This window comes from Natrix helvetica, assembly GCF_964273705.1.
Source record: "Natrix helvetica genome assembly, chromosome: 1".
Lineage (NCBI taxonomy): Eukaryota > Metazoa > Chordata > Lepidosauria > Squamata > Natricidae > Natrix > Natrix helvetica.
Genome location: NC_138548.1, coordinates 229128681 through 229144566, shown reverse-complemented (window position 1 = coordinate 229144566; position 15886 = coordinate 229128681). Strand labels below are relative to the sequence as shown.

Genomic DNA, 15886 nt, shown 5'->3' with positions numbered 1-15886 from the left:
TTGTGACTCCTAGGGAGACCGTCTTCCACCTCCATCCTCTTTTCGGGCTTGCCCCCGGGATCAGCATCCAAACCTCCCGTCCTGGAAGCCGGGCGTGGGGACGACTTACCAGCTGATGGGCTGCGGACTAAGCTGCTGGTGCAGCGCCACGGAGAAGCCAAAGAAGCTGCCCTTCTCTCCCCGCTTGACGACGGGCTCGGCGACATCCAGGTTGAAGGCTGAATTCTCCCAGCGGCAAAGGCTGAGGAGGAGGCACAAGAGGCAAAAGTGCAGCGCCCCAGACATCCTGCGAGGCGTCGCAAGCAGCAGCAACTGCAAAGCCGAGTCGCCCGGGCGAGAGCCACCACCGCGGCTCCGAAGAGCTTCGCAAGCCCGCCGTCTCCCCTGCGGAGGCTTTGCTGCCAGCTGTCCGCCTCAGTCACGGGCCTTGGCTCGCCCTCTGCGCTGCCCGAAGGCCGGCCAACCTCGGCGTGTAACCAAACTCCCGAGGCGAGGCAACCTCGCCCGCCCGCGCGCTGGCTCTCTTTCCCTCACATCCATTCTGGAGTGCCGCTGGGCGGAGCCCCGAGATCCCACAACAAACACGCCTCCGCCACGCTCTCCGCTATTGGGCATGAAGGAGCGGGGAACTTGGAAGCAGGTGCCGGTCTACCTCCCACCCACCCCATCCCCGCGCCCAGGCCGCGCCATCCGGGTTGCCCCGAGGCTCAAAGGGAATTCCCGTTTATATATATATACATACATACATAGACACACATATGCATGCATGCATGCACGCATGCACGCGCGCGCGCGCACACACACACATACACACACACTACAAACAGTGCATCAGTTTTATATATAGAAAAAGAAAGACAAAAGAAAAAGGGGGAAAACACATATTACAGTGCATCCCCACCCCCTGGAGACCTTTTTTCCCCTCTTATATTTCTTAGATATACAATATATTCCAATTGTGCCCTTATCCCCTCCAAAACGACATATATTCCTGAGTAGGTTTATTCCCTTTGCCTTCCACCAACACTGATTTTATTTTTTAAAAAACCCACAATTTCATTATAATTGTTGACTTCAATCATCCCTTTTTAAAATTTAATTTCTGTTGTTAATTTATCATTTGTTGCCATACTCCAAATTTCATTATACCACTCATTTCTTTGAAGGGAATCCTCTGTTAAAAGGACAAGGAGGAACCTGATTGCCATCCAGTGATGCAAGAAAGAGCTCCTCCTTGGCCACCATTGGAAACCCAAATCTCAGTCATGGTTGTCCCAAAGGTGCTTTTTTTCCAAGAGGCAACTGTACTTTCTGGGGTTTTTTTTTCTTTGAAGACGTTTCCCTTCTCATCCAAGAAGCTTTCTTCAGCTCTGACTGGATGGTGGCGAATGGAAGGATTTATACGCCTTTATTTATCCCTTTATCAAGGGATAAAGACACTGAGTTTGCCGATCAGAAAGATCGGCGGTTCGGCGGTTCAAATCCCTAGTGCCACATAACGGAGTGAGCTCCCGTTACTTGTCCCAGCTTCTGCCAACCTAGCAGTTTGAAAACATGTAAAAATGCAAGAAGAAAAAAGAAAAAACCTTTGGTGGGAAGGTAACAGCATTCTGTGCGCCTTCAGCGTTTAGTCATGCCGGCCACATGACCACGGAGATGTCTTCGGACAGCGCTGGCTCTTTGGCTGTGAAACAGAGATGAGCACCACCCCCCTACAGTCGGGAACGACTAGCACATGCGTGCGAGGGGAACCTTTACCTTTATCTTTAGCTTACTTATTTATACTATTGGCAACATTTTCTGTTCTGAAGGTTGATGATAACTAGAGGACTTCCAAGCTCCTCCTTGCCCACTATTGGCAACCCAAATCTCAGTCATGGTTGTCCAAGAGGTGCTTTTTCAAGAGGACTTCTTTGCATATTCCAAGTGGCAGCTTGGAATATGCAAGGAAGTCCTTGACTTACAACCTCAATTGAGCCCAACCTTTTGGTTGCTAAGTGAAACATCTGTTAAGGTAGTTTTGTCCCATTTTACCACTTTTCTTGCTCCAGTCGTTATTGAATCATTGCAGTTGTTAAGTTAGTAACCCTGTTATTAAATGAAGCCGGCTTTCCCATTGACTTAGCTTGTCAGAAGGTCACAATTGGTGATCACATGATCCCAGGATACAGCAACCGTCTATAAATATGAACTAATTGCCAAGCATCCACATTTTGATTATGTGCTCATGGGAATGCTGCAATGATTGTAAATGTGAAAAATGGTCATAAATCACTTTTTTTCAGTGCCACTGTAACTTTGAATGGTCACTAAATGAGCTGCTATAAATCAAGGACTACCTGTATATTGGGACCCATGACTTATTTTTTCTCATTCCCGTACCTTTTCAAGCAAAAGGCTGAAATGCTTCCTCTTCAGACTGATCAGATAAGCAGGGATCAATACCAGACAAACAATCAGGTAGAAAGCACTACTTTACTCAGGAATCGCCAAGGAGGAAACCATGCCCCACTCCCAGAAAAAACCCTGGTAGGGCAAGTTACTATAAATAAACAGACAGCAAACCCCAAACTCACTAGCATTGATGGTATTAATAAAATATCTCCAAGCAAATAATCAGACTCAGACGTTAGCCACTCCATAGCCACAGATATAGAAGTATGTAACTTTATTAAGCATGTCTAGAATTTACAAAATAGATCCCTCTTTAAATTTCTTTTTAAGAAAACCTAGCAGCCACCATAAATCTTGGGAAAATACAATCCTTATACTTATCTGAACATAAGCCTCCTTAAATGCTTTTATACTGTAAGTCGCCCAAAATCATTTCATTACAAGATAGGCAAATGGGCAGCAAATTATTTAGTCAACCAATCAAATAAATACATCCCATGGAACTGAGTGCTTTGTAGCTGTGTGCCAGACCAATGGGAGAATCATTCCAGGCAACAAAATAGAAATTTATTTGAATTAAGTATAAACCAATTTATTTGTGCTGTGGCTTGTCTGTGTACCTGGTTTTGTTAGGCAAAATGGGCCTTTCAGGAGAATAGCAGAGCTGAGGAGATCCAGTGTTAAAAAGATGGAATGTTGGAGATGATCAACTTAATGGACAATGCAAGTTGGGGATTTCTCTAGGTTTCAATTCTTTTGCTGTCCTGGAGCTGATTTTTTCTTTGGTTTATATGGAATTTCAGGGACTTTGGGACAAGATGGGTTAATTTGTGTCTGATGAGATTAGGCAAAGAGTTTGGCCCTGGTCTTGTCCAAAAAAATAAAAAAAACAGGAAAGGAGAAGGTACATTTGCTTTGTTAGATTTATTTTCTCCATTGCATTTCATTTATATGAAAGTGATATAAGTGTCCATCAAAAATGATTTAAACTACTAAATGTGAAGAAATTAAGTGTCTCCTTGGTCATTCTGACTTTCTGGGTTGTTTTCTGTTTTGTTTGTTTTTAATTGCTTTTAATCCTCTGCGAACCACCCAGAGTTTTTAGTAAGTGAACAAGCTCAGCAACTGAAATTATAAGCAAATAAGCAAACAATAGAAGCTTCCAAGGCAGATCCTGTTCCTGGACGCCACCCAACAATGTCAGTTTTCAAGAGGGAAATGAAAAGCAAAATAATGAAGGACAACATTTTCCCCAAGGAATTTTATTGAAAAGAGAGATGTTAAGTTTGCCTCTGCTTTGACTGTTAAAAGCTCCATGACCTATTTTGACATATTCTGTGGGAGGAATACAGGATGGGTGCTGCCAGTTCCTGCAGAATGCAAATAGCCAGCTCTGAAATCATAACCATCAGGAGTTTAAGAGTCCCAGGGATCTGCTTGTATAGGCTCCTAAATGTAGGATGATCCCAGGAAAAAAAAATGCTCTGAATGGGATGTATCGGTGCAAATGAATGGTTTGAGGGCCATCAGACTTTCATAGGTAGTAAGGTGACCAACTTTTTTACAATGAAAAGGAGGACAAATAAATTGGAAAAAATATATCGTAAAGAAAAGAAATATTTTATTCATTGCAACAATAATACACTAAAATATGATATATGCATAATAAAACATTTGCAACATTTTATATTGTAATTATGCTTACATGCCTGTTAATTATTATTTAAATGAGTACTTTTCCATTGAATTAATATTTTTTGTCAATGTATCATCTTCTAACAATATATTGGAAATATCTGAACAAGAAATATCCTTCATATTGAATTTTACGGCAAGTGCTGCAGCTAGAGTATCAACATTCAATCTCGATTTCTCACTTGTCGAAAAATCATTGGCAATTGAAAAAAACTCTTTCAACTGCTGCATTAGTTCCAGGGCAGCACAACATAAATTGAACAAGTATAAATAAATGTTCACATGGAATATGTTCATTTTTGAAATGGCTGAAAATATCCACCCATCTTTTATCTATTTCAACATGTTGATTTTCCCATTGTATTATTTTTTCAGAATTTAAATATACATTCAGTCTTCTAATTTCTTCAAAGACACTATTGCCGTCTATTTTAATGTCTAGCATTTCTTTAGATAAAAATTCAACACAAGATTCAATATCTGTTCAATATACTTGCGATGAAGTAAAAAAACAAAAACCATTAAAAACTGTTTAATAAAATACGTCACATAACGCGCAACAGATTAGCCTTCAAATATCAAAAAGGAGGACATGTAGGAGGACACTTTTCAAGGGAGGACAGAACTTACAAAAGAAGGACTGTCCTCCCTAAAGGAGGATGGTTGGTCACCTTATAGGTAGGCATGAGCCTTTACAAAGAAGTGCGAACAGGAGTGGGCTGCTACAGGTTCGCCCGGGTTCGGGAGAACTTGTAGCTAACATTATGGCCCGTTCAGAGAACATCCAAATCCCACCCTTGGCTGGCCTCAGCCACCCCTCCCAGAAGTCTCCACGCAGCCTGTTTTGGATGCGAGGTAAGTGCCGGGCTCGGGGAGGGAGAAAAACGGGCTCCCTGGAAGTGCCAGAAGGCCGGAAAAGGGCTTGTTTCCAGCCTCCAGAGCGTGGGGGAGGCAGTTTTCGCCCTCCCAGAGGCTCGAGGAAAGCCTCAGGAACCTAGGCAAGGCGAAAACGCCCCCGCCATGACTGACTAGGCCACGTCCACCCAGCAACTGGGCAGATAACCCATTGCTGAAATTTTTGAAGCCCACCCCTGAGTCAGCCTAGGTCACACCTAGTTATCCTAGGACTGGCTATAAACATTTCAAAATGGAAAGCAACAATAGTGACCCTGATGCTATTCACCTTCTAGAAAGCTGAAAATACATCTAGCTTTTTCCTCAGGTTCTAGGACTGGTTGCTAGCCAAGTTTAATATATGTGCATTTAGGACTGGGAGTTATGTGTGAGATCCCGGGACATTTGCATTTTATATTTACCAAGTTTATTTTTAAATGCATTTTTGTTGTTTTATACAGTATTGGCTCACATTGTTAGTTGCCCAGAGTTATTTGCTTAGCACGGGTAGCCCTATAGATTTCCTTAATAGATAAATAAATAAATTCAAGCCTTACATGATGAGCCTCTGGCAGGAGGAAAAGCATCCATCACATTTTCCAGGACGTGAGGGCTATTTTTAAATAGCTGTGAAAGTTATAAGGGACGTCGGAGTATTGGCAGAAACACTACATCTCTGAGAGTCCAGAACATTGGCAGGACACAGCGGTGGAGTGCTGCACAAATGTCACAGGAACTTGGAAGTTGTTCATCTCCCAGGACCCTGTTCTGCTGTTAATGGGTTGGGCTTTTGTACCATTCATGAGACTTCTTTGTTGAGCTGATGATATGGATCCATGCCTTTGAAGACTTGTCTTCTACCTCCATTGTAGTGCCTGGTCTCTTGACATGAGTGCTTCTTCTCTTAGCTACATAGCTGTCTCCCAGTTTTTGCTGCGGCTTGGTTAAACCATCATAAGCACCAGTTGGGAAAGGTCCCAGTTCCTTCATAATACGTTATGCCACTTAAAAGTTTGAAATTATGGGCGTAGACAACTTAGAACTACGCTGTCTTCAGTCTGAGCGTAGTACATAAAATTATCTGCTACAATGTCCTACCTGTCAATGAATTCTTCAGCTTCAACACAACAATACATGAGCGCACATAGATACAAACAAGTGGTAAACCGCTCCAAATTTGATTGCAGAAAATACGACTTCAGTAACAGAGATGTCAATACCTGGAATGCTCTACCTGACACTGTGGTTTCTTCCCCAAACACCCCAAAACTTTAGACTATCTACTGTCAACCTTACCCCATTCCTAAGAGGTCTTTAAGGGGCGTACTTAAGTGCACCAGCATGCCTACTGTCCTTGTCCTAATATTCCCTTGTATTCATATTCATTTCATGTATTCATAATCATGTTTATGCTTATATCTGTTATCTAATTCATGCTTGACGAAATAAAATGAATAAATAAATAATGTCAGGGAATATATGTCTTTACTCCTGCAGTCTCCAATGGTCAGGCTGCTCCCAAACTCTAAATAGATGTGTTGCACTATATCAGGCAACTCAGCTGCAAATATTCCAGCTTAGAATATCCATTTGGTAATTTCTTTAAATTGCCCTTCTGGGAGGATCTTGGGACAGGTTGGATAATTATAAATACAAACCAGATTTATGAAACACAGCCGAACAGTAGTCTCTTGAGATTTGCAATGGGGTTTGCTGAAATAACTGGACTTTGATTTGCATTGGATGACATAAAATTTTGGCTGCTACAAAATCATTTTGCTAGATATTTTTTTTAAACTTATAATTCTTTTATATTGCAGGAATTTCAAAATATCCATGACAGGAATTAGTTCAAGCGAAGAAAACAATGTAAAAGTTTCCTTAAATAATCTCATTTAATGTGCTCTAAAATACACATTATTATTTTACATTCTGATTTGCTATATGTTCAATTGAAATGTGCTATGAATTTATGCTAGGCTTCCCTTTCCTGCTACTGAACAACTGTGTTGGATTCAGTTTTCAGAATTCCTAGCTAGCTACATAATTAAAGAGAATTACAGTCTAAATACATCTGGACAGCATCAGATTAGATAATGCCAGTATCTACTTTCTTCAGAAGAAATTCAGAGTTAGCCAGGGCTTTTGAGCACATAAATAAATCTTATGAAATGCACTTGGACTTAGCTGAAAGTGAAGGTACACAGGATTCCTGGCTTGTAGTACAGTGATAATAGCAGAAGTAAAACTGGATTATGAAAAGAAACCTAATGACGCTAATAGAAAGGAATGTGAACACCCTGCATTAGCTCTATTAAAGATGAATTTTGCCATAGAAGTTTCAATCCTAAATTTAGGAAAATTAAGTCACAGTGAATGCAACGGAGTTTCTTTAAATATATATGTGCAGAATTGGGTGCTAATGTTCTTAAACGGGGGCTATGGTAACTTCACTAAACAACATGTGTTTATATTTGTACACACACAGCACAATTTGAGCCTATTTGGCCCTAATGTAGGGCCACTGTTTTAACTGAGACCACTGGGATGGTGGAGGTTAGGATGGTGGAGGTTGGGACTGGACAAACTGAAACTGTCTTGCAAATTGGATTTGAATCATATCGATCTACTGTAAGATCATGACTTCAGTGGACCAGTTTCAACCCAGCTTCTATGGAACTTGGATATTGTTGTTGTCTAATGTTCACATAGCAGTCCCAGCTTCTGGAACAAGTCCATAGCATGGAGGAGGGAGACTACCACTAGCCTGTCATTTCTCTACATGCAGCTAGACAGATTGGCTAGATTCCACCCGGAGAAAGGAGTTTCTTAGGTACTTTAAAGCGAAATCATACAGGTCTTTAAAAGTCAAAAATAGCACTTTGAATTGGACACCTTTTGACAGGAAACATATATGACAATAGCAATTTTGGCCCATTAGGATTCTGTCTACCACATTTTGTACCAACTGTAGTTTTACATATTTTATCATCCACTTTTTATCTTTTTCTGATTCATTGTTCTATTATCACTAAAATTCTCAGCCCTTATTTAGCAGGGTTTCCCACCCCTAATAGTGTTTTGTTTTGCTTTGTTTTTGTTTTCCACATTGATTAACAACGTTTTATACTTCCCCAGTTACACAATTTTCCATAGCACATAAGAATGTAGCATAAAAGCAATAGCCAGTAATGCATCTCTCACCCGCCCCTAACTTCTCCGTAATATAGTACCTATATGTGTGTGTTTGTTTGTTCTTCTGTGAGTAGATGGGTATAGAGTCTATACTATAGACAAATAGATAAATAGAACTTTCGAAACATAATTAAAAAAAATAAATTCCATACCAAAAGCCAGTTTAAAAGGAAGATTTTAAATGCTTTCCTAAGCCTCAAGAGGGAAGAAACTAAATGTATCTCTGGGGACAGCATGTTCCATACTATGGGGCAACAATGGAGAAGCCTGTCTTTTTATCCAGGCACCTCTTATACTTTGTGTGGTGGTGAAATGAGAAGACACATTCTCTAGGACTAGGTGACCTTAACTGGGTAGACAGATTCCATTTGGAGAATGCAGCAAAGTTAGAAAAGACATTATTTTACAATAGTTGATCAACTCCATTAGCATTCTGAGTGCCATACTAGTTGCAGCTTCCAAGTAATTCATTCATTCATTCATTCATTAGATTTCGCTGCCGCCCATCTCCTCTGCAAGGTGATTTTGGTTTGCTTCTTCAAAAGCAGTCCCATATAAAGTACAGGTAGTCCTCGATTTACAACCATTTGAACGCCACTGAAAAAAATGACTGATGGCTATTTTTCACACTTTAAGACAGCTGCAGCAGCATCTTTGTGGTCACATGATCAAAATTCTTGGCCACGAGCACGTTTTTATGATGTTTGCAATATCTTGGAAACATGTAATCACCTTTTGTGACCTTCTGACAAGCAAAGTCAATGGGGAAGCCAGAATCACTTAATGACCGCGTTCCTAACAACGGCAGTGACTCAGTTAACAACTGTGGCAAGACAGGTCATAAAGGGGGTAAAACTCATTTAACAATTGTCTCGCTTAGCAGTGGGAATTTTGGGCTCAGTTGTGGTCATATGTCAAAGACTCCTTGTATATTGCATTAGTCCAATTGCATAGGGACATGTGTATGAGTTACTGCTGCTGAGTCTCTTGCTCAAGATAGTTAAAGAACTGCTTCACCAGGCTGTGATTCTGCCTGCTGCTGCTCAAGCAGGACTCAAGTCCAGGAGGCCATTCATGATGAGACCTGCTCTTTCAGGGAGGCTGACCAGCATACAGAGTTAGTTCTGGAATCAATGTTAGCAAGAGGCCAAAGTGGTGGTGGGGAGTTATTTGGCAGGGGAGGGGGATTGCAACTCTTTTACCCTGAGGAACTTTCTTCTCATCCAGATCCTAACAGCCTTCAGATTCTTGTTCAGGACTTCAATAGCATTATTTTCCCACGCCTGCCTTTTAAGCTCTGTTTTGCTGGTATTCGCTCAATAACCACTAGAAATAATTGTCTGTTCTTACTTTCCCATGAAATCCCGTTATTACAGAGACAATGCCTTTATACAAAGACAACACCATTTATGTCCAAGAGCACCAAATCCTTCCCAAGCAGCTCTTTATCCTCTCCTTAAACAAAATAGCCCTATCCTATCAGGAAGAAGGGAAGGTAGTGCACTTTTGAGTTAGGGTTAGGCTTCTTGGAATTCTGGGAGAAAATTGAACATCACTGTTTTGGCATGTTGGACATATCAGTCTCCCATTTTGCCTCAATTTACCTCCACAGTGAAACTCATGCTAAAACCCCATTGGAGGAAAAATCCAATCTAGGGTTAGAGTTCGGCTTCCTTAAATTCCAGGAGGAAATCCAGTAAGTATCACAGTTAGATGTGAGGAGGCTCCTTTGGTGCAGTTGACATCTTTTAGGTTTTTGCTTAGTTAACTGTAAAAGAAAATACATGGGAAAACCCCTTTGGAGGACAAGAAAATCAAATCTAGGGTTAGGATTAGGCATATGGTTAGGATCAGGGATGGGTTACTGCCCGTTTTACTACCAGTTTGCAACGTGCACACGCTGTTCAATGTAAATTGTTCTTTGTGCATGTGTACAACAATTTACAGTGAACTGTGCACGCAGAGTCACTAAAAACCAAAATCGCGGTAGCCCAGCGGGCGTGGCAGCCTGGATTGCTGCTGGTTCTGTGACCCAGGCCTGAATTCCACTACCAGTTTGGCCAAACTGGGCCAAACTGGGAGCAACCCACCTGTGATTAGGATGAAATCCAACATCATAGCCACATTCCTTGTTGGTGTGGTGAACTACTGACTTTTATATTTTCACTTACTTTACCTCTAAGGGAAAATACATGGAAAAATCCCACTGGAGAAAAATATATCTGGAATTAGAGTTAAGGTTCAGCTTCCTTGAAATCTGGAAGGAAACGCAACATCAATAGGATCAATTTCATGAAAGATCATTTGGTGTGGAATGGGGCAACTTGCCAATGGTCAACTCACCACGGCCATCTCTCTGTGTGACAAACTCACCACAGGGCAATTCAACAAACACAAAAGTTAAATTAATTTCAATGGAACAGTCGCCAATAATAATAAAGTCAATCCAATTGCAATAATTTGGATGAAAACATGGTCACCAAAAATAAAAGTAACTGAATGGAACGGTGAATACAGTGTTGAATTGACTTGTGGCAACTTGTGCCATGGTGAGTTGGTCATGGTGATTTGTCCTACAACAGTGTTTCTCAAACTTGGCGACTTTAAGTCCTGTGGACTTCAACTCCCAGAATTCCCCAGCCAGCTATGCTGGCTGGGGGATTCTGGGAGATGAAGTCCACAGGACTTAAAGTCGCCAAGTTTGAGAAACACTGTCCTACAAGTTGGCCGTGGTGAGTTACCCTTTGCCCCATTTGGTGTATTGGACATCTTAAAGGTAAAAGTTCCCCTCGCACATATGTGCTAGTCATTCCCAATTCTAGGGGGCGGTGCTTATCTCCGTTTCAAAGCCGAAGAGCCAGCACTGTCCGAAAGTGTCTCCATGGTCATGTGGCTGGCATGACTAAATGCCAAGGGCACGCGGAATGCTGTTACCTTCCCACCAAAGGTGGTCCCTATTTTTCTACTTGCATTTTTTATGTGTTTTCGAACTGCTAGGTTGGCAGAAGCTGGGACAAGTAACGGGAGCTTACTCTGTTACACGGCGCTAGGGATTCGAAGTGCCGAACTGCCGACCTTTCTGATCAACAAGCTTAACTTCTTATCCACTGAGCCTCTGCGTCCCTATTATTGGACATCTTACTTTTATGTTTATTGCTTACTTTATCTCTAAGGGAAAATGAATGAGAAAACCTAATTGGAGGAAAAATGTAACCTAAGGTTAGGTTTAGGGTTTGGTTTCCTTCAATTTGGGGAGTAAATCCAACATCAGAGTTAGATTCACGGAGGGTCTTTTTATCTAGTGGACATCTTGCCATAATGTTTTCACTTAGTTTACTTCTGAAGGGAAAAGCACGGAAAAACCTTATTGGAGGAAAAACGTAATCTAGAGTGAGGTTTACCCTTCCTTGAGCATTGGTAGGAAATCCAACTTCAGTGTGATGTGTGTGTGTGCTCTTTTAGCATAGTGGAACTGGAATGGAGGTAGTGGGCAACCAACAGCTGCAGCACAATGCAACTGCCCTTTTGTTAACTTCACACAATTTATGAGACAGGTGTGTGTAGAGGCCCCAGTGCTAGAACTGCTGAAATCCTCTTGAAAGGATAAGCCAGCCCATTAAGGACTCTTTTGAACACATTTTCAAATGTGATCTACGTTTTCCTTCCCTGTGGATTAACTCTTTCTGCCTCCCACAGTGTTTCTCCATTGTCTCGTCCTTCTCTTTGCTCGTCTCTATGCACTTATTTCCCCATGCATACTATAATCTCATACAAACATACTTTGTATCCCAACAGAATTGCCATGTTTGGTAATAAAGAGCTCAAGTCTTTAAGGTAGTGAGCAAGGGGATTGCCTTTTAGCTGGCTCTAAATACACTTCTAGCAAGAGCAAGAGACATTGTATAAATCCTTGTTGCTCTTATTTTCTCCAGATGAAAGATGGGTATATATTTCTCTTAGGACGGACACGGATTTTTTTTGTTGTTGTTGCTGTTCTATTTTATAAGTAAGTTGGGCAAGGGATTTTTTTTACAATGTAAATGCCAACTTCCAAATTACGCTTAAAAATACATTTTGGGAGTAGCATTTTTTTCAACAATTAAGATGCAGGCAGGAGATATCCTCAACTCACAACCACAATTGAGCCCAAAATTCTATTGCTAAATGAGAAATTTGTAAAGTGAGCTTTGCCCCATTTTACGACTTTTCTCGCCACATTTGTTAAGTGAATTACTGCAGTTCTTAAATTAGTAACAGTCATTAAGTGAGTCTGTCTTCCCCATTGACTTTGCTTGTCAGAAGGTCGCAAAAGGAGATCACATGACTCCGGGTCAGGGCAACTGTTATAAATGTGAGTCAGTTGTCAAGCATCCGAATGTAAATCATATGACCGTGAGGATGCTGCAATGGTCATAAGTGTGAAAAATGGTCATAAGTCACTTTTTTCAGTGCTGCAATAACTTCGAGCTGTCACTAAATGAACTGTTGTAAATCAGGGATTAGCTGTATAATGTACAAGGGGAAAATAAGATTTTGTTAGCTTCTAAAGCCTTTCTTGGAGTCAGTCAATTAGAAAACTCAACTTTCATTTAGACTGTTCATTTGACACATAGCCAAGCTGTCTGTTTAACCTTCAAAGGGTTGAAGGTGAAAGTTTGACAGGCTGCCAGCCAACAAATCTATTTCTATTGTCATTCTAAAGGGGGAACAAGGCTGTTCCATCACTCTTTGCCTCTTTCAAGATATAGTAGATTAAGCCAACGGCCCCCAACCTTTTGGGCACCAGGGACCTTTCAAGATATAGTAGATTAAGCCAACGGCCCCCAACCTTTTGGGCACCAGGTTCCGTGGAGGGAGGTTTTTTGGTGAACCAGTAGGGGCATAGTTTGTGCTACCTGCATCCCACAAATGGGGCATTGCTTGCTTGCATGGCCCGGTTTCTGGTATACCGTGGACCAGGGTCAGTCCACGGACCGGGGGTGGAGGACCCCTAGATTAAGCTATCAACACAGGCCGAGCGTAGGTATGAAGAGGGTTGCATACAGGTGTTTTTTTCCCCCCAAGTCAGTCTAAGGAAGAATGGAACAAAGTAGAAAACACCAACCAGAATAAGAGTTATTAGAAAATGGAAGAAAAGTACCCCCATACTGTGGCTGTGCCAAAGTACAAAGCCTTCTGAATCTGCCCCTCACAGCACCTCCCATGAACCCATGGCATAATATCAAGGGACCATTTCAGGTGCTCAGCTGACTACTACCAGTGCAGAAGTGGGCAACACATCAACATATTGAGGAAGTGACATAGATGGCCAGCACACTTTAAAAAGGGGGAAATTGAATAGTGCTGAATAATGCTGAATTTTCAGTCAAAAGCCCCAATGTGCAAAGATTGATATTTCTTAGGGAACCAAAGTCTAGGGCTCTGATGGCGAACCTATGGCACACATGCCAGGGGTGGCAGGCAGAGCCCTCTCTGGGGACATTCAAGCCGCCGCCCCGGCTCAGCTCTGCCATGCATACACATGCACCTCCCGCCGGCCAGCTTGTTTTGGGGTGTCTGCTGTGCATGGTGTTTGGGTTGCATGCGTGGGGTGCTGGGTGCACAAGGGGTAGTGCACACGTGTGGGTGGCGGAGCGCACAATGGGGGGGTCGCACATGCATGCATGGCGTGCAGGGGGAGGTCATGTGCGCATTGCTTTATGGGTGTGCACATGCATGTGCTTTCGGCACTTGGTGCTGAAAAGTTTAGCCATCACTGGTCTAGGGTCATGTTTCCAGTAAAATATCAGAGGGGGGGGGGGAGAAAAGAGCTGCAACCCTTCAGCCCAAATGAGAAAGATAACAATGGACAGGGCCAAGCCTGCTGAAGGGAGGGGGCAGCCTCAGAGGCGGTTACATTGGGGTGGATGATGGAACCCACCCCAGCCTCTTCTACCCCTTTACGTACATTCAGTTTCCCCATGAAAAGATGCTTCTGCTGCCACAAAATGGAAAACACAATTTTCATTGCAATGTGACTTTAGCTATCTCAGTGGCAGGCTACCAACAAGACGAAGACTTTGGTGTAAGGACATGGAAGCAGGTAGGTCATCTCTGTCCTGATTTTAAAAAAAAACTATACAGATACAAGTAAAGCTATGGAAGAAGAGGGCAAGAATAACAATTGGATACAAATCAGGTGAGGAAGTATCATACGGGGAATGGTCATTTTCTTAAGCAACGTTTTCAAAAACGTCCAGTTGAAATCCGCAAGACATTTTCAATTTATTTTAAATAGAAATGTCTGCCTCGAGGCTTTCACATCCAACACGATGCAGATATCAATGTACCATTTCAAATTAGCAAATAAAAGTTTTGAATTCATCTTCTATTTTTTCCGATTCCTTTCTACACCTGGGACAACAGGAGCCCAAAACTTTTCACCTAAATTCAGCAGCTTTCTGGCTGATCCAGCTCTGATTACCAGCAATAATTCATCATTCTGTGATTAAGCAAAATATGATATCGCATCTGAATTCAGTGAGTTCAGATGCCGTATCATATTTTGCTTAATCATCTTCTCTCAGTTACACTGTGACAAGGGCCTACCAGTAATTCTTAATTTAATGTTCCTTTAATAAGAACAGCCAAGTTCATTCCCGCATGTTCTAATTACAGCCAGCCTCTTAAAATTATTTACTGTTAATTCATCATCTGTAGAATGACTCATGCACATATGTATGAGGTAAATTGCAAATTATCAGTAAATAACAGAAGTAGTATATTTTTATTGCAAGCTAAACTGAGGGATGAACATGAGATATTAGCCTTTCCTCTTTTATGATCTAATCTAAGTACAGATTTAATCTACAGCATATGGGAGAGGCTCGCTTTAGATATTTCCCATAATATATTTTTGACTTCTTGTCTCTAGATACAGCATTCCATGGATGCATCCTATCAAAAGTGAGTTGTTTTTTTTCCATTGTAAATGCAATAATAAAAGATCCAAATGCTGCTTAAACATGTGAAGCCCATATTAGTTTTAGATAAATGCATCTATTACAGTACAGGTAGTCCTCAATTTACAACCACAATTGAGCCCAGAATTTATGTTGCTAAGGGAGAACTTTGTTAAGTGAGTTTTGCCCCATTTTGTAACCTTTATACACATTTGTTAAATGAATCACTGCAGTGGTTAAATTAGTAATATGGCTGTTCAGTGAATCTGGCTTCCCCATTGGCTTTGCTTGTCAGGTCGCAAAAAGTGATCACATGACTCCAGGACACTGCAACCGTCATAAATATGAACCTGTTGTCAAGAGCCGTGGTGGCACAGTGGTTAGAGTGCAGTACTGCAGGCTATTTGTGCTGCCTGCTGGTAGCCTGCAATTTGGCAATTCGAGTCCCACCAGCTTAAGGTTGACTCAGCCTTCCATCCTTCCAAGGTCGGTAAAATGAGGACCCAGGGGGAAATATGCTGACTCTATAAACTGCTTAGAGAGAGCTGGAAAGCACTGTGAAGTGGTATATAAGTCTAAGTGCTATTGCTATCTGAAGGTAAATCACGTGACCATGGGAATGCTGCAATGGTCATAAGTTGTGAAACACAATCATGAGTCTCTTTTTTCAATGCCGCTGAAACTTTGAACAGTCACTAAACGAACTGTCGTAGGTTGAGGACTACCTGTAATTGTTGCAAGCAAATTCCCTTCACCCACTTAGGCAC

The 15886-nt window shown here is 41.7% G+C and overlaps 1 protein-coding gene across 3 annotated transcripts in view; it reads right to left on the bottom strand.

Moving 5' to 3' along the window:
- Positions 1 to 554, bottom strand: part of ITGA7 (integrin subunit alpha 7) — a 65727-nt gene extending 65173 nt beyond the window's left edge. For 2 of the 3 annotated variants that reach the window (XM_081933156.1, XM_081933155.1), the window contains exon 1: positions 110 to 553. In XM_081933156.1, the coding sequence (XP_081789282.1) occupies positions 110 to 285 (176 nt within the window). In that variant the 5' untranslated portion in view covers positions 286 to 553. Of the gene's footprint in view, positions 1 to 109 lie in introns of all 3 variants that reach the window. The other variant, XM_081933157.1, reaches the window with a different exon arrangement.
- Between the last annotated feature and the right edge of the window lie 15332 nt (positions 555 to 15886).